Here is an 18,914-nt window from a genome sequence, read left to right on the forward strand (position 1 = left end):
ATCTGAGGGAGAAACTTGTCCCATGATGTGTGCTTATCACACAGAGTCCGGTTGACGCGTTCAGTAGCATTTGTCTGAGGGTGATATGCCGTAGTGAGTCTGTGCACCGAGCCTAAGGCAGAAACAACATGTTCAAAAAGCTCACTCACAAAAGGAGACCCTCTGTCAGAAATGAGGTAAGTGGGTGTACCATGCCTAGCAAAAATGTCAGTGCCGAATTTACCAGCTGCTACCTGAGATGTAGCTTCTTTGACAGCACTGGCTTCAACCCATTTAGTCAAATAGTCAACAAACACGATCAAATAAGCATTACCAGTGGGGGTGCGGGGAAGTGGCCCAACAAAATCCACACCCACATACTCCCAGGGTTTCTGGGGGACAATGGGAACCATAAGACCGGCTGCTTTTTTCTGACTTGGCTTGGTGAGTTGGCACACTGAGCATGAAATCACATAGCGTTTCACATCAGCTGCCATTTTGGGCCAGAAAAACCTAAAACGCAGTCTAGCCAATGTCTTAGAAACACCCAAGTGACCTGCTGTGGGGTGGTCATGGTAATAGTCCAGCAAGGTGCCTCTCATGGAAGTAGGGGCAAACAGTTTCAGCTCTTTCAAAGGGTGCAAAGCACATGTGGACTTGGGTTCTCTGTGATACAAAAGAGAGTCATACACAACATACTGTAACAAGGTGGCATTGTCCGAGCTGTTCAGAGAGTCTGCTTCAATGTCTCTGAGGAGTGGACCTGTAACATGATCGTCTAACTGCAGCTGTCTGAATTGTGAACGGTCAGCCAGAATGTCGGGGGGCAGAGTACGAATGTTCAGGCTGCCCATAACAGCATGATCTGGTAAAAGATCAGTCGGCCTGTCACAGGTCAGAGGCAAAGGGTGCGTCGGGAACTTTGTTCTGTGCACCAGGTTTGTGCACTATTGTGAAATCAAAGTCCTGCAAACGAAGTGACCAGCGGGCGAGTCGGCCCGTTGGGTTTTGACGAGACATGAGCCACCTGAGACTGTTGTGGTCAGTGAAGATAGTAACATGAACACCTTCAACATATGGGCGGAAGTGTTCCAGAGCCCATATCACAGCGAGGCACTCCTTCTCTGAAGTGCAGTAGGGGAGTTCAGCTTTGTGAAGGGAGCGACTAGCAAAAGCCACAACGTACTCACGACCCATGTCATCCTTTTGCATCAACACTGCCCCAAGACCAATGTCACATGCATCGGCGTGAATGGAAAAGGGACGGTTGAAGTCTGGAAATGACAGGATCGGGGCTGATGTGACATGATCCTTCAAAGTGTCCATGGCCCTTCGACAGCTGTCGTCCCAGTGGAAAGCATTGTCCTTTCTGGTGATGGCGTGAAGAGGTTCGGCATGGCGGGCATAATTCTGAATGAAGCGTCGATAATAGCCAGTCAAGCCAAGGAACTGACGGACGTGTTTCACTGAGGTTGGGGTATCAAACTCCTTAACCGCCTTTACTTTGTCCGGATCGGGCTTAACACCTGATGATGTGATGCGGTACCCGAGAAAGGTGAATTCATCGAGGCAGAATTGGCACTTTTTGAGCTTCAATGACAAGCCAGCAGCCTGGAGTCTGCCCAGCACCTCCTCAAGATCCACTAAGTGCTGTTCAAAGGTAGGTGAGGCGATAACAATGTCATCCAGGTAGACTGCGCACGTTTTGTAAATGAGGCCAGCAAGCACAGAGTTCATGAGTCTCTGAAAAGTTGCAGGTGCGTTGCAGAGCCCAAAGGGCAGCACCCGAAACTGGAAGAGACCGCAGTGAGAGATGAAGGCAGTTTTAGGCTTCGAGTCCTCTGCTACAGCAACCTGCCAATAGCCTCGCGCTAAGTCCAATGTTGAGACAAACTTTCCTCTTGCCAGAAAGTCCAAAGACTCATCTACACGAGGCAGGGGATAAGAGTCTTTTCGGGTAACTTGGTTGAGCCCTCGAAAGTCCACACAAAACCTTGGTTCCGTGGCCGCTCTATTTACAATGACTACAGGAGCTGCCCAAGGGCTTGTGGAAGGTTCAATGATGTTGTCCTTCAACATTTGTTGCACTTGTTCTTCAATCACACGTTTCTTAGCAGGTGACGTGCGATAGGGTGGGAGTTTGACAGGTGTTGCATTGCCAGTCTCTATGGCGTGCTCAGTGAGAGCCGTTCGACCAAGTTGACCATCAAACAAGGAGCTAAACTTGCTGAGCAGATTTAGTAAAGCATCCTTGTTGTTCTCTGAGAGACTTGCTTCAGACAGTTTGGCTGTTAAGTCTGAGCGAACCAAGTCCAAAGACATCAGTGTTCCAGGTGAATGTGAGTAATCATTTTGAAGGTCCTCTTCATTGTCTGCGAGTGGGCAGGGGATGTCCTCAATGTAGACTGTTCTAGTAGGAATGTGAATAGAAACAGAAGCTCTTGCCATAAAACCCATTCCCAGAATAAAAGGAGAGGACAAATCTGGTATTATGGCAAAACGCTGGTAAAAGTTCTTGTTCATGAATCCAATATTGAGCCAAATAACACCAACAGGGATACAGGGAGCATTATTGGCGAGGTTAACTGCAGGACCATTCCACTCACTTGGGTTTCTAGGGTAAGAGTCATTTACTTGAATGAGATCTGTTCGTACAGCCGAGAGGGAAGCACCCGTGTCGAGGGTAGCATCCACAGATGAAGCATTGAAGTTCACTTTCGTTCTTAGTGGGGTATTCCAGTGGACTTGTGAAAAATTGTCTTCCAAGTGTCCAAGACTGTGTCCACCCTGTAGTGAATCGGGCGTGTGAGGCTCCGTTAGTAACTGGGGGAAGGTTGGCCTCTGTGAAATGTCCTCCTCCCCCCCCCCTGTAGTTTCCCGACTGCCTGTATTGTGGCTGGGATGTGGTGCTGCTTAATTCCACCTTTTCATGGCCAGGGTCAGAGGGGCCAGGTACTGGCAATGGCTGGACTGGGCCATGCCTAGCGGTGTTCGAGGCTCGTTGTGGCAAATGAGGTTGGGTGTTACAGTTTGGGCAGGTGCGTGTAGTGAACCCTGGCTGAGAGCATTTGAAGCAGTAAGGTTCAGGCTTATAGTTGTCTTTGCTACATAAAGCAGGCTGTGGTCTTTGTGGTCCAAGCACTGAGTGAAGCTCATGAGCACGTAGCAGCAGGTCCATTACAGAAGTGACATTAGCGCCATACAGGGCAACTCTGTATTTTTCGAGAGCATGTTTACTAATTAGGTCAATTCTGTCTTTTTCAGGTGGGGGGCTCTTCAGTTTGTCAAACTCACTCAACATGTGGGCGACAAAGGTTGGGAGCGGCTCGTCCTGAGCCTGAACACGATCCAAAATTCCTCTCAGGATGCGTTCTTGGTTGTCGGAGGGCAGAAAAACTGTCTTAAACAGTTGACAGAATTGAGCCCATGATGTGATGTGGGAGCTCAGTGCCTTGAACCATTTCCCGGGCTCTTTTGCAAGAAAGTGTGGCAGTTCGTTTGGCAATTGCCCATCAGTTAGGTTCAATGAGGCTTTGTATGTGCCAACTGCATTTAACCAGTCCTCAGGTTGCACTTTTCCGTCCCCAGCATACACAGGAGGCTCCAGCTTTGCGTGATGTAAAGCTGCCGCAATCACTCTGGAAGTGCTGCTGAGTTCAAGTGAGTGAGATGGGAGGAAAGGATTTGTAGGTTGAAATGGGTTGCTGGGCAGGAACGGATTGGTACTGTTGGTGGGTTCAGTTTTGTCCATCACATGAACATGAGGTGTCGATGTGGCCATTGGGAAAACAGGAGACTGTGGGACTGCAGGAGGGGGAGAGTTCCCCGTTGTGAGTTGGTCCCACTGCCTTAGTAAACTCTGCTGTATGTTCAGTGAGTCACTTAAACAATCACTAAGCTTATTCACCTCAGTTCTTAACTCCACCACTTGTTGGCTAAGGCTAGGAGTCACATTTTCAACTATCTGGCACATAGGTAACGAGGTAAGTTCCATGTCTGAGTCAGACTCGTCTGGGCAGTGTGCCATTGCGATTTCAAAAAAATTAAGCCGCTCCAGGGCACAGCGCAGTTATTGATATAGCAGTAAAAGAGTCAGTTAGGTCAGACTAGAAAGACAAAACTGCAAAAATGCGTTCAAGATTAAATTTAGAAAAACCACATAAAATTTCGCCCAACAACTTAAATTAGACTGGAGTGATCAGAACCATGTTATTACAATAGCATGTCTGCAACACTAGAGCTCAATGCAAGATTAGTTTTAAGTCGTTTTGTTATACTGAGCCGAAGACCAGCACCAACGGTTGTAGTCGGCCAAGCTATCACTTACATGTGCTACAGTCAGTCTCAGCAGAGGGAAAGGGGAATGAAAAGCCAGCAGAAATGTTCATGTCCAGGCTCTCCACAGAAGAATTAATCCTTAGAAGACGAAACCAACAACAAATAACAAATCCACGGAGTCCATTCGCGTCGCGGAGTCAGCTTCTCTCTTTTTCTTTCTCCCAAGCAGAGCAGCGGCACACCACGGTATCCAGAAATTATTCGGGTCCCACCTGAGCTGAGGCTGCAGCCATGGCTGGAGAAAACGTCCGAGCGTCCGCAAAACTGGGGGGGATTTCCGAGACAGTTCACGTGCTAGAAGAGAAGAATCCTCGGCGGGATGCAAAAATCGTCTGAAGTCCAAGGGGAAAAAGTTCGGGCGCCAGTTGTAACGTGCAGTGGAGATGAAGCCAGCCGCGGAGGTGTGCAGGTGGATAGCAAATGAGCAACAGCTTCTGACTTTCCAAAAAGTACTCATTTATTTACAATATCAAAAATAAAAATGCTACCTCTACCACACATTACTAAAGAGCACACTAGTCCACGTACACACGGGAGCATACATTACAGGAGGAGTGCGAAGAAGAACAAAAAGGGGGTGACACCAGTCGTGAGACAGGAGGCGCCGCCATGTGGTGATACACTGCATTACAATAGCAACTGTTACAATATAAATATTGTTCTGAGAGGCTTTTTGTTGGTTGAGTCTGAAATTGATTGTATGTACAATTCATATCCTTATAAAACGGCAGAAATATGGTGTTTTATTAATAAACTTACATTTATGGATATAAAATAGCTAAAAGTATTAACATGCCTCAGAGAAATCACTAATAACACTAAGGGCTGGACGGATTTGATTTGCATTCTTCAAGAAGAGTGTGGTGTCATCTGCTAGCTGGCTGATGATGAGCTCCTTATCAGCTGTGCTGATTCCTTGTATAACAGGTCAAATCTCGGGGTGGAGTCTTAATCATTTTAATTGAGCTATTGCCATTCGTGTACAAGGTTTTGATAGCTTTACAGAAAAATGCCAAATTTTTCCAAAGAGTGGAAAATAAATTGATGTTCAATTGTATCAAAAGCCTTTTAAAAATCCAGGAAGAGAATGAAGCTATAGTCAGATACCAAATCAGAGTAATCAAGTAGATCTAAAACCAGTCTCATGTTCTTAGAAAGGTGTCTGTTTCTCATAAAGCCTGATTGTGTCTCATCGATAATTGTGTCCAAGAACTCTTTCATTCTGTTAGCAAGTACTAAAGCCATAATCTCATAGTCATCATTGAGCAGACAGATGGGTCTCCAATTATCAATAAGAAGTAAGTCTTTGTTTGGCTTTGGAATAAGTGTTATGAGACCCTGAGTAAGAGTAGGAGGGAGGATGTTATTCTCTACACTTCCTATGAAAAGCTGCAGTAAGAACGGAGCCAGGAGATTAGAAAATGATTCATAAAACTCTGCAGTTAAACCATCTGTGCCGGGAGATTTGTTGGCCTTAAGTGCAGAAATAGGATTACAAACGTCCTCCACAGTCAGAGGGCTGTCACAGTGACTTCTATCTTCCACAACAATAGTTTTTAGGTTTTTAATATTATTGAGAAACAGCGTTGAGACACACACATATATATATATATATATATATATATATATTCTACTTTTCTAAATGATTGACTATTTCAATGGAGAACCTAAATGACACGGACCCGTGTTTGTTATTACATATCTCTATTTTGAATGTGACAAGTCTATCATTCCCTGTTATTCATAGGTATTAACAGAGTTTTTGGCCTTTTTTTCCTCTATAACAGTTAATTGACTCTTTACAGTGGCCTGCTGTGGTTAATAATAACATGTTCAGTCATGAGTGAAATCAAAGCTTTTCTTCACTTTAGCATTTAACATTCCCAACAATATAATGTGATACCTTAATTAAAACACAGTTAATAAAACACAATTTTCTTAATGCAAACATCAGTGACTCAACATTAGCAACCAAAGGGTTCAGTCTGCAGCTCACACTCATGTGAAGCTACAGCCTCCCCCTTTAGTCTCTGTCATCCTTCTGCTCCTGCAAAAACAAAGCAAGACAAAACCTCCACCCTTCTTCTACAGGCTGGGTGAATTGTTGTGGACATTCACTAATCCTAAAGTCGGCACCGTTTTTGTCTCAGTATCAAGTCAGTTAAACTTTTAGTCGTCAGTCCGTCACAGTCCAGTCACATGCTTACATCCACACACATTCATACCAGATATTGCTGATAATGGAGTCTCACGCGCAGCCTATTCGAGCCTCCATCACCAGCAAGATGACGTCATCATTTTAAAGGAAAACAGCTCCTTGTTTTTGGACTGGATTGACTCGCTGCAATCCTTTTAGGCTCAGGACTTCTCATGTGATCAATGTCACATATAAGTGAATTTCTCCCAAGCCCATTATAATCATTTGAGATACTCGGATGTTAGATCTTCAACTAACATCCGAGTATCTCAACCCCCCGGAGATCGTTAAGCAACCCCCGGGGCTACCCGCAACAGCAAGCCGCAGGAGGAGACGTTGCGAGCGGAGGCAGAAGAGAGGCAGGCGGGGAGGCCTGTGGGCACGGCTAAAGACTAGTCCGTTTAAACCACCACTCCCGACCATATTCCTCTCCAATGCCCGTTCAATCCGTTACAAACTGGATGAAATACGACTGCAGATCGCCACTCGACGGACTTTTAATAACTGTTCGTGCATGATTTTCACTGAAACCTGGCTGGACAGCGCCATTCCCGATGCGGCTATTGATCTAGCAGGCCGCACCGCCTATCGAGCCGACAGGTCTGCGGACTCGGGTAAGAAGACTGGCGGGGGGCTGTGCATCTATATTAACAACTTTTGGTGCACGAACGTCACGGTAACGGAAAGACTGTGCAGTACAGAGGTAGAACTGTTGGTGTTAAAGTGCCGTCCATTCTATCTCCCTCGGGAATTTTCTGCCGTTTACATCTGCGCTGTTTACATTCCACCAGATGCTAATGCTAAGCTAGCGTTAGCACAATTGAGCAGCAGCATCAATAACAGCCTGGCAGCACACCCGGACAGTGTCTTTATTGCGGCTGGGGATTTTAACCACGCGGACCTGAAATCTGTACTTCACAATTTCCACCGTAATGTGAAGTGTGCTACCAGAGGAGATAGAACGTTGGACCAGGTGTACACTAACATGGCGAATGCATACAGAGCCCAGGCTTATCCCCACCTGGGTCTGTCAGACCATCTCTCCCTTCTGCTACACCCAATATACACACAAAAGATCAAGAGCACTGGGATTACAACCAAAACCGTGAGAACATGGCCGCAGGATGCTATTCCGATGCTTCAGGACTGTTTCCACTGCACAGACTGGGATGTATTCAAGGTGCAGGACACTGACAATCGTGTCGCATTGGACAGTTACACCTCCACTGTCTTGGACTACATCTGTTTCTGTGTGGACAATGTAACAACTTGGAAACGATTCCGTGTGTTCCCTAATAATCCACCCTGGATGACACACGGAGTTCAACAACTTATTCGAACGAGGAACAACGCTTTCAAATCCGGGGACCAGGAGGCATACAGTGCTGCCAGGGCCAACCTGAGAAGAGGCATCAAGACTGCCAAGCAGCAGCACAGGAGGCGTATCGAGGCCAGGTTTGAGAACAACACAAACCCAAGGCAGGTCTGGGAGGGCATCAGGGCTATCACGGACTACAAAAGGAGAACACCATCACCCTCAGCCGACAGTTCTACTCTGGCTGAGGATCTAAATCTCTTTTATGCCCGTTTTGATAGGGAGAACACCGACCCTGTCCTGTCCCCTCTCCCCTCAACCGATCCTGCTCCAGTCCTGAGCACTCATGAGCTGAGGCGTGTGTTCCGGAGCATTAACACCAGGAAGGCGGCCGGGCCAGATGGAGTGCTGGGCCGGGTGCTAAAAGACTGTGCTGCGGACCTGGCGGACGTCTTCACCTATATATATATAACACCTCGTTGTCCTGTTCACTGGTACCATCCTGTTTCAAAGCAGCAACCATCGTTCCCATCCCAAAACAGTCAAATGTCACATGTCTGAACGATTTCAGACCTGTGGCACTCACCCCCATTCCCGCCAAATGCCTGGAGAGACTGGTCATTAAACACATCAGAGCTGCTTTTCCACCATCCCTGGACTCGCACCAGTTTGCATACAGGGAGAACCGGTCAACCGAGGATGCGATCGCCACAGTGCTGCACACATTACTGAAGCACTTGGAACACAGGAACACCTATGCAGGGCTCCTCTTTGTAGACTACAGCTCGGCTTTTAATACCATCCGGCCATACAAACTCCGTCCCAAACTCCACCAACTGGGACTTAACTCCTCAACTGGATTGTGGACTTCCTCACTAACCGTAGACAGAGTGTCAGAGTGGGTAAGAACACCTCTTCCACCCTTGTGGTCAACACCGGTGCCCCTCAGGGGTGTGTTCTGAGCCCTCTGCTATACACTCTCTTCACCCATGACTGTATTTCCTCCTGCGCGTCCAATCTCATTGTTAAGTTTGCCGATGACACTACAGTGCTCGGACTTATATCCAACAACGATGAGACAAACTATAGGACAGAGGTGCAACAACTAGAGTCATGGTGCCACGACAATAACTTGGTCTTAAACACCAAAAAGACCAAGGAGATCATTGTAGATTTCCGGAAGAAGGGTCATAACAACCATCTGCCTCTCTTCATTGGCAGTGAGGCGGTGGAGAGGGTGAGCAGTTTTAAATTCTTGGGGGTAACTGTGACCGAGGACCTGTCCTGGGGCAACCATATCACCTCAGTTGCACGGAAGGCCCAACAGCGCCTCTACTACCTGAGGAGACTGCGGAGCGCACACATTCCCAGATCTCTGATGTTGAACTTCTACAACTGTGCCATCAGCAGCGTTCTGATGTATGGATTTCTAGTGTGGTTCCCCAGCTGCACCAAGGCCGATCAGCAAGCACTCCAGCGGGTGGTGAAAGAAGCTGGCAGAATTATTGGAACAAGTCTGCCAGAGATCAGTAATATCTTCCCCACTCGCTGTCTGAGGAGGGTGCACAGTATCCTGCGGGACCAACATCACCCTGCGCGCCACCTTTTCCATCTGCTGCCCTCAGGGAGAAGGTACAGGTCTATACAGGCCAGAACATCCAGACTGGCCAACAGCCTGTATCCACAGGCTGTGAGGCTCCTGAACTCTCTGCCCCCCTCTCACGGACAATAACCATATCCAACTTCTTAATAGCAATGAACTGGTCTGCATTGGTGCATCATATCTTTATTCTCTCCCCCCTCCTGCCCCCCCTCTTTCTTAAATAGATAACTATCATATCTGATATCATATCTCACAGTACAATAATATTGAATAGGTTGCATTGTTGTACTTTGTCATGTTTCTCAGGTCTTTGTCTGAATTCCTACGAACATTACTTGTCATGTTCTCATGTTGTTGCTAAGGATTGTCTTATTGCATTGGAGTCACACTGGGTTAAATATTTACACTTGGGTTTTAAGGGGTATTTATTATTTTCTTCATTATTTTATTTACGGGTTGTATGGAAGCCCCAAACGCAATTTCATTGTTCTCTGACAATGACAATAAATACTTAAATACAAATAAATACAAAATACAAATACATGGAGAAAAACACTTTGCCACTGTTTCCAGTAAGAATATTTTATAGCGCTTTAAAGTTCAACCTCTCAGGTCTGGATTAAAGAGCTGATTTGTTAAATCGGGAACTCACAAAATACCAAAATATCACCACCGGTGGATCACACCTCTCAGATGTTCTTATCTCAGTGCACTGTAACAAAAGCACAAACAAACGCAACCAATAGAATTCTAATAAAGTAACAAATACTGGGGCCCATTGCAAACATGTCCAAGCATAAAACCATCTTTCTCTCTCTTAGAGAAAGAAAACAATCCAAACCTCACTGATAAAATCAACCTAGTGTCAAGCAAAACCCAAAAATCAACCAAAACTTCACCAGAAAGTTTTTCTCCCTCCCGGGACAATATTGTGCAGGAATACAGGCACCGTAACTCCTTTTGCACTGACAAAAACATGTTGGATTTACTTGATTCAATAGTGGACACTGGTTGCACACAAAGGTTTTGCTTTGGCAGAAACTTAAACACCTGAGTTAAATCAACACAACCTTTTCATATTCAGTAAAGCTGCATGTTGTGTTCATAAAACACGATTGAAACATGTTCAGATGGAGTAAGTTGAGCTCCTGGAACATTTTAATCCTTCAATTGAAATTGAATGGGTCTACAACAACTACCATCCTCCTATCTCTATCCTGGTTGCAGCAGGGCTGGGAAATAACCCTGAAGTGATAGGTTACCAGGCAGGGTACACCCTGGACAGCTCACCAGTCTATCAGATAGAAACACACAGCCGTTTACATTCATGGATAATTTAGCCCAGGACCTTCTTACTGTGGAGCAACAGCACTAACCAGCATGCCAACAATGGAGGAAATACAGGAAAGCTATGATTTCCTGTATTTGAGGCAGAATTATTTTGTTCTTGCCCTTGACAGGTTAATCCACAATAAATAGCAACAGCATGCATGTGGTGTGTGTGTCGTTGTCTGCCTCTTATAACTCCAGTGATTTTCCTGTAGTTTGAAATCTTATGCGGTGTTGACACAATAATTTGTTGTAAACCAGGAAATTCCCAACTGTGGTAGAAAGCACAGCTTAGCCTTAGCAAATGTTCAAAGAAAAGTCGTCACTTCCTGATTTCTGCTTCACTGATAAATATTGTCACACTGGGGTTTTTGCAAATGATATCAGTGAGCACTGTGTGGCAGCTGGAGTCAGACAACTGAAGCTCCCACAATCAAGACCACAAACAGCTTTCAAAGGAGATTTGAAGCTTTTCTGGCAGCAAGCTTCATGATTTATGGGACTGGAACTGGAACAGAAACTACCTGATCACCAATGGTGAGCTGGCATGGAATTATTTTTATGACATTTTATCAAAGTTATAAATAAGCATGCCCATTAACACATAGTGAGTGAGCATGTTGTCTTCCCACGCAGTGAACAGCGGATGCTAATGTTTTTGTCACTTTTTACAGAGTCAAACTCAAAGTAAGGTCAGTGCTTCCACGCTTTAAACGCTGCACGCTCACACTCTCTCCACACTCAATAGATTATCCATTGTTCATCTGCACACAGCTGCGGTTTTAGTAACGCAGTAACGCAGCATGCTTACGGGAAAGTAACAGTAATCTAATTACCTTTTTTGCAATAGTAATCCCTCACTTTACTCGTTTCTTGAAAAAAGTAATCGGATTACTGCCCATCTCTGGTTGGAGCTGTGCACTTGTGGGTTCAACCTTGTGTACACGTTTATCTTTGCTGTGTGTACTTGTACCTCTGAGTGGAAGCTGAACTCTTGAGTTCGAGTATCGAAGCATCAGCTGTGACGTTAAAGTCCAAACAGCTCGTTCATTTGACGTGCAAATGAACGAAGGTAACGCCGTTTTCATGTGGATGTGTCACTGAGACACTTTCCACATCCACAGCTCACAAAATGGGAAAACTATAGAAGTATAACAATGAAGAAGTTACTATGTTACGGGTCCCAAGGATGAAGACCTCGATGACAAATATGTTACCTGTAAAAGCAGGTGAAGAGCAGAGTAAGGAAGACACGATGCGTCTCTGCTTTCCTCCAGAACGTGTCTGAGTCTGATTTATTTCACACAAATAAATGCTATAAAACACTAAACATGAGCTTTCAATATACTGTTCAGCTGGTTCCTCATTCACATCAATTACATTTACTTATTTCACAACATCAGTGAAATATACTCTTTTTAACTGGTTCAGTTTCTCAAGTTCACACTTCTTTCCATAACAGCTACATCCTTTTATCATATCAATAAACACATCACATTGTCTTCTGCAGTGTCTTACTGGCTAAACAGTTCTATTCAATAACAGCATTGGTAAATACATTACATTTGTTCCCTCCAGTAATTTACTGGCAAAATCACTATTTAGTGCATCATGAAACACAGCTTGTTGAATCAACCCATGAATGCCTCTGTTAGCTACACAGAGTTGCTCAGAGTGCTTGTGTTACACTAGCTAATCTACTCAGTCACTTTAACAGAACTATTAACATTCACATCTCACAGAACTGATTTGATTGGAGCATTACAACACGTTTGCACAGAGCATAGGAGCGCACTGACTCTGCTTCACGAGCGCTCCACCTAACGAGCGGGCTCGCGGTGCGGTCGCGCGGGACACTCCTCTGGTTTTCTCCCGTGTTTACATATAAATAACTTTGGCGGACCGCCTTAACTCTCCCATTCACATTAACGTGGGTAACCATGGTGACAATAAACAACATTTTCGGTGCGAGCACCGTGTACCGACCTGTAAAAGCAGGTGAAGAGCAGAGTAAGGAAGACACGATGCGTCTCTGCTTTCCTCCAGAACGTGTCTGAGGAAGCAGCGGAAGGTGGGCTCCACTTACTGCTCCCCGAAACCCCGGAGCAAGCACCAAAGTTCCGCCCTCACTGCTTTCTAACATAAAATGAATCCCTGTTACATGGATTTTCTATCCTCTTAAAGAAACTGAAAATAAATACATATAGCAATGAAAAATGTCCCGTTACATGAGTGTTTTACACAAAATAATATTAATGTGGTCATTCCCTCACAGGGGTGCCACAACTACACTGCTGTTTTGACAGAGACACAGTGTGTTTATCTAACTTGGCTGAAGCCAAAGTTCTCCAGACAAATTCAGTCTGTTTCTGCCAAGTGTGAACTCACTGGATGAGCGCCAGATACACAGAATCAAAAAGGGATAAATTACTTTTCTTATGTCATGTTCCCGTCACAAACTGGCTCAAGGAGAGGGGAAGCAGGAGTCCACAGATGAAATGTTCCTATAAATAAAGTGGAATTTATTCAAACTTTACCAAAACTTCAACACATCAAATACAAGCAGCTCAGCAGGGAGTGGATGTGTGTTGCATGTGCCAGGTGGATGCAGAGAGAGGCCAGGGCCACGTTCAAACCTGAACACGCTGCACAGTGTTTTCTTCCATTTGTTAGGGATGAATGAAATGCTTCCTTGAAAGGATGTGTGCAGTCACCAGTGGGCGTGGAAGCATGTGCGCCCTCATTTGGTGGGTGTGCAAGAAAAGTCCTCCTGTCACACAGCAATGCCTACATAAATCACACCACTCTGCTTAAAATAATAATGTTTAGTGAAGCAGGTGAAGCAAAGGGCTGCTTTTAATAGGCTGGGAGACCCAGGTGTGCTGCTTTAGCTGCTGAGCCTCTTATGACAGAACAGCGGAGAGTGGTAAGAAGGGAGGAGGGGGTCTGGCTGTGTTTGTGAACGATAGATGGTGTAACTCTGGGCATTTCTCTATCAAAGAGACGCTATGCTGTAAGGACATTGAGCTGCTAGCGGTTAGCATGAGACCGTACTATCTACCACGAGAGTTTACACACGTGATTATGATAGCTGTGTATGTCCCGCCCTCTGCTAACGCTGCAGCAGCCTGTGAGGTCCTGCACACTGTAACCAGCAGACTCCAAACACAGCACCCTCAGGCCCTTTTCCTGATCTCTGGGGACTTTAAAGATGATGTAACCATTTAATTATGGTTACATAATTAATTGTGTAATTAATTATGCAAAATGCAAAACGCTCAGCTGTGTCTCCAATCAAAGCTCTGTAACTTCAGAGGTGATGTTCATATGTTGACTAATGGTTTTCTTTCATTTTTGATGTACTGCAGAATATTTGTATAAAATCCAGGCCAGGAAAATCTCCTTCATGTGTTTCTGTGTTTTGTCTTCAGCTACGTTGACACAAAGGCCTCTGCTGTGACGCTCACACCTTTGATAAAGTCTGGAGAGTGTCAGCTTCCTTTTTATAGATACAAAAATATGTAATGTTGTGAACTCTGGCCGCAGCGGCGCAAGAAAAAGGAGAATTACGGGAAGCACTCACAACAGGTAAAATCAAAATAACAAAGTAAAGTAGGATAAAATAAAAACCAACAAAAGAACAACACAATATACTTCCCCGTACTGTTACTGCTAACCTCTGTTAACCTAGTAACTCTTACCTTCTAACTGACAGCTGGTCAATAAACGAGCTCCATAAACGCTCCATATTCACCTTTACATGGAATATAAAGGGAAAAGAAGAAACACAGTGCTGTGTCAGCGTTAGACATATAGATATATCCTTGCTTTTAATACATTTGAAGGTGGGTGGGAGAGGTGCTTCTCCGCGTAGTCTACGGTCTCTTTGGGATCGGTAAAGCTTTTCCTCACATCACCATGGCTCACTAACAGCTTTGCAGGGTATAGCAGTCTGTACCTGACGCCGGTCATCCCACGTAGTCTTCCTCTCATATTTGCAAATGCGGCTCTGCGTTTCCAACAGAGCGAGGGAAATCTGGGAGGATGTTTATTTTAAAAACATCAGGTTCTTGTTCTCTGCAGCTTTCAGCAGAATTTCCTCACCAATGTGGTAGTAGTGCAATCTCAAGATGATGGGCCGAGGAAGATGACTTTGTTTGGGACGCTGGCGATTCACTCGATGTGCTCGATCGATGAGTGGCTTCTCCTCGAGAGATAGCGCCTCCGCCAACAGGTGTGAACCAACTCAGTCATCTTGGGTCCCTCTGTGCCTTCTGGTATTCCTGCAGTTCTTAAATGATTCCTCCTGGAGTGCCTCAAGAGCTCCACATCTCTCATCTAACTTCTTTACCTCCGCAGACAAACGCTCCACAGTGGCCTGGAGAGTGGCGATGGTGTCAGAGTGGTTCGAGGCACAGTCCTGCAGTTCAGTCAAAGTGTTATCATGCCTGGCCACGTCGCTTTTTATGTCCGAAATTGAGGGCTGGATGCTCTGGTTCAAGGATGATATCTCGCCTCCTATGGTGGTAGAAATCTCTAATATGCAAGTGTCCAGTGCTAGTTAGTTAGTTCTAGTTCTAGTGGTTAGTGGGGCTTTATTTGATGATTCTAGTGTGTGTTACATTGTTGTCATATTGTTGAGTCACAGAGCTGTACAGTGTTACAGTTTCTGTAGAGTCTGGTATAAGGAACTCAGATCCCTCTGTGAATAATGTTCACTGAAACTGATCTGTAGTTAATGAACTAGTCAGGATTTACACTAGAGAACGTTTCTGCCATTACATGGCCTGTATTTGTAGAGCGCTTTACTCGTCCCTAAGGACCCCAAAGTGCTTTTTTGCCCAAGGACACAACGACCGAGACTGTCCAAGCCGGGGCTCGAACCGGCAACCTTCTGATTACAAGACGAGCTGCCAACTCTTGAGCCACGATCGCCCCACATATTGTTGTCTTTTGTTGCAGACACCAAGTGTTGAGATCCTGTCTCAACCTCCTACATTCTTCCAGCAGGTTACACATTATTTTTTGTATTTGGAATCAAATATATGTGTCAGTTGGGCCTAGTGCAGGGGTCAGCAACCTTTAACACCCAAAGAGCCTTTTGGACCCGGTTTCCATGCAAAGGGTCAGGGTTCGGGAAAACACTGGGAGCCGCAAATACTTTGTGACATCTAAAATGAAGATAACACTGTGTATATTGTTTTTACCTTTATGCTTTGTGTGAACAACTACAGTGTGTTGCTTATGAAATCCATGAAGTGCTACAGAGAAAATTACATTTGATTTATGTAATGAACACATTTTGAGCTCTTAAAGAAATATAACAAAGGAAAGCTGAACTACAATGATCCATGTAGCAAACACAAACTGTTATATCGCCTTTGGGCTTTTGGAGCCTTGACCTGACTTTTAAAAAATAATTGGAAAAAAGCTCTATGCTGCTACAAAATGAAAAATAGATATTTGCAAAATTCTGCCCAAGTATGTATTTTACCTGGTTACTGCGTGTGGTGGGCGTGGTCTGGAGCGCCGCTGCAGGGGAGGCGGACGCACCTGAGCGGCACCCGCAATCACGCCTTAACGTCTGTGCTCTCTCTGCTGTTGTTGGTGTGTGTCGGGCTGTGAGCTGCAAAGCTACAGCCGGCTGTGTGCGCACAGCAACCGTGTGTGTAAAGTGGTCAATAAAGAGATGCTGAAAAGCGCGTTCATGCAAACATCGTCGGGTCTGCCGTGATATGTTTACAACGGGACTTCTGCTCCTGAACCTCTGCGCACAGCGTCTGCAGGTCGGGGCTGTACGAAGTCACTTTATCTCTACAGACTGTAAGCTGTCGTCTGTGAGGCATGAGCGTGTTTGTTTGAACACAGTTCACGGTGGAGAACAGCTGCTGACATAATGTAGATCCGAAGATCCATAACTGGCCTACCTGGGGCTGAAAGTCTCCATAAATGCAGGCGTTTCGGCGGCTACACCGGCTTCCACGAGTGTGACGCTTATTTTGAGAAAATAATAGAATATAAATGTATTTTTATATTTCAATATCACAATAATCTTCCAATGTAGAACTACAAGTTAAAAAAGAAGTAACATAAATCAAATCCACTTCAGCTAAATACTTCTCATTTATTTCCATCTTACATGCTGTGACTGCAGCCATTCCCACATCTCTGTGAATGGGACTCATGGACATGGATCAGTGGTTGTTGATCAATGGTCCTGAGAATCTGCATAATTAAGATGAAGGAACGGAGCTCCCAGCCCATCGTTCCTGCAGCTGCTTTCAGTCTTTATGCAAATGTCCTGTTTGTAAGACTGAAACCTGCAGCTGAGACTGAAGACGTCACCTGATGATGACGACACGTTTCTCCCACAAAACGCTGCGTCCAGATGAACAGAAGCAACAGACTCACTTTCCTGGATGATTGAGATGCATCAAGACTTCATTGTGTGTTACTTCTCATTCAGCACAGACACATTATTCCTGTTAGGTCATGTCAGCTGTCACTCAGTACAAGCACAACTGTGAACAACACAAACTTCTCTTCAATGTGTCACAGAAACACTAAGTGTGAGAGCCTGTATGACACACAGGACAGACTGTAAGCTCTGCTGGCTGCACAGCACTTTGTAGCAGTTTTCCAACATGTCCTCCACCCGTGATGTCAGTGGTGGGACCCCAGTCACAGCACTCAGCACCACCTCCTTTAAATGTATTTTATAGCAGTTACTCCCGTTACTCGGTGCAACGCTTCTTAAATGTGTTTTTGCAGGATAAAACACAGCAGGTGGTGTAGAGAGGACGTCAGCTGACGGAGCAGAGGGAGGCAGACTGTGGATAAATGACAGAGTGAGAGGAGAGCAACCATGACAGAAGCACAGGTGTGGCAGATAGAAGTGGCTTTATAGACACTTATTGTCAGTCCTCGTGCATGCTGTGGAAATAAGTGTCTGTGTCATGAGGTGACATGTGAGCTTATCTTTGGTCAATAAAGCTGAACGACCAGTTTTCACTTTGCTTGTTACGCTTGTTTAGTGACGTCTGGGTTTCTGTGGAGCCCGAATTTTGATGAGTTCTGGTGAAATCATCTAAGATCATCTGAGCATCGGTGAAGAGTCAGCAGAGAAAGTGTGGGACAGAAGTTTGCTTTGGACACATGGACTGAAATCAAAAAGTAACAAACAGGATTTCCAATGGACAGTATGGAGAAGTGAAAGTACACAAAGGCTGTGCTGGAACACGTGTGTTACACTTTTTGACAGCTGAGAACAAAACACAATATTTTGCATCATCTCTGCAGTGTCTCTTCTTTCCTCTGCTGTTGTGCTTTTAGCTCCAAACTGTTTCAAATGGTTTGTCAGCAAGCTGACCTCTGACCTCTGCAGTACTAACTCCTGACCCGTACAAAGAGCGGGCGTTTCTGACCTTTGACCTGCAGCTGTATGTCTCTCAGTCTCAGTTCTTCTCTCCGTCACTGATGGAGCAGGTGTAGTTGCTGCTGACAGTCAGTCGTTTGTTTTCTCAGAGTGAGGCTGAAGTCTGAACTGTTCAGAGCATCAGGTCTCATCAACGTGCGCTGCTGTAACGCCGCTTTGTCCTCTGAGATCACCAGGTATGAAACCTGAGTGCTGACAGAGCAGCATGTTCCCCCTCATTCACCTCCACCACCACAGCCAAGGCATGCTGGGAAACTGAGGACACACAGACGGAGAACTGAAGTGTCTGCTGTGTGTTCATCTCAGAGTCCTCACAGGTGACACATTAGCTCCAGAACACCAAGCCAGGTGTTTGAAGCCTGACAGGGATTCTTCCCATCCAGAGGGAGGATTTAGCTGCACAACAATGAACATTAGTGTGTAGTTTAGAAACACAGACTGTGCCTGCACTGCATCTAGTGAAGAAAACTGTTACTGCGAGAGAACGAGGCTCCTTTAAAGCAGCTGATATTAAGGTTGAAAAATCAACAATAAGCTGATGTAATCAACGTTTCACAAAATGGTCAGCAGCTAAAATCTGGAGCCGTTCTTTGGTGGTAATTAACAGTTTGTTCTTGTTAGCTAATTATGTAATTAAAGGTAGCAGCAGAAGCCTTGTGTTGAAAGCCCATTCACTCACACATTCACACAGTATGTGTGTGTCTGTGTTACACTGTGG

General features: G+C 45.2%; 1 protein-coding gene across 1 annotated transcript; it reads right to left on the bottom strand.

Annotated features, from left to right (window-relative positions):
• Positions 1-1,850: 1,850 nt before the first annotated feature.
• Positions 1,851-4,006, bottom strand: LOC146577352 (uncharacterized). Its single transcript, XM_085253464.1, has one exon. It carries the CDS (start codon positions 4,004-4,006, stop codon positions 2,606-2,608), a length of 1,401 nt encoding a protein of 466 aa, XP_085109590.1. The 3' UTR covers positions 1,851-2,605.
• Positions 4,007-18,914: the final 14,908 nt, after the last annotated feature.

The sequence above is a fragment of the Mchenga conophoros genome, linkage group LG3, assembly GCF_057382185.1.
Source record: "Mchenga conophoros isolate Kocher_MC1m ecotype Shallow Benthic linkage group LG3, M_conophoros_male_GT1.1, whole genome shotgun sequence".
NCBI lineage: Eukaryota > Metazoa > Chordata > Actinopteri > Cichliformes > Cichlidae > Mchenga > Mchenga conophoros.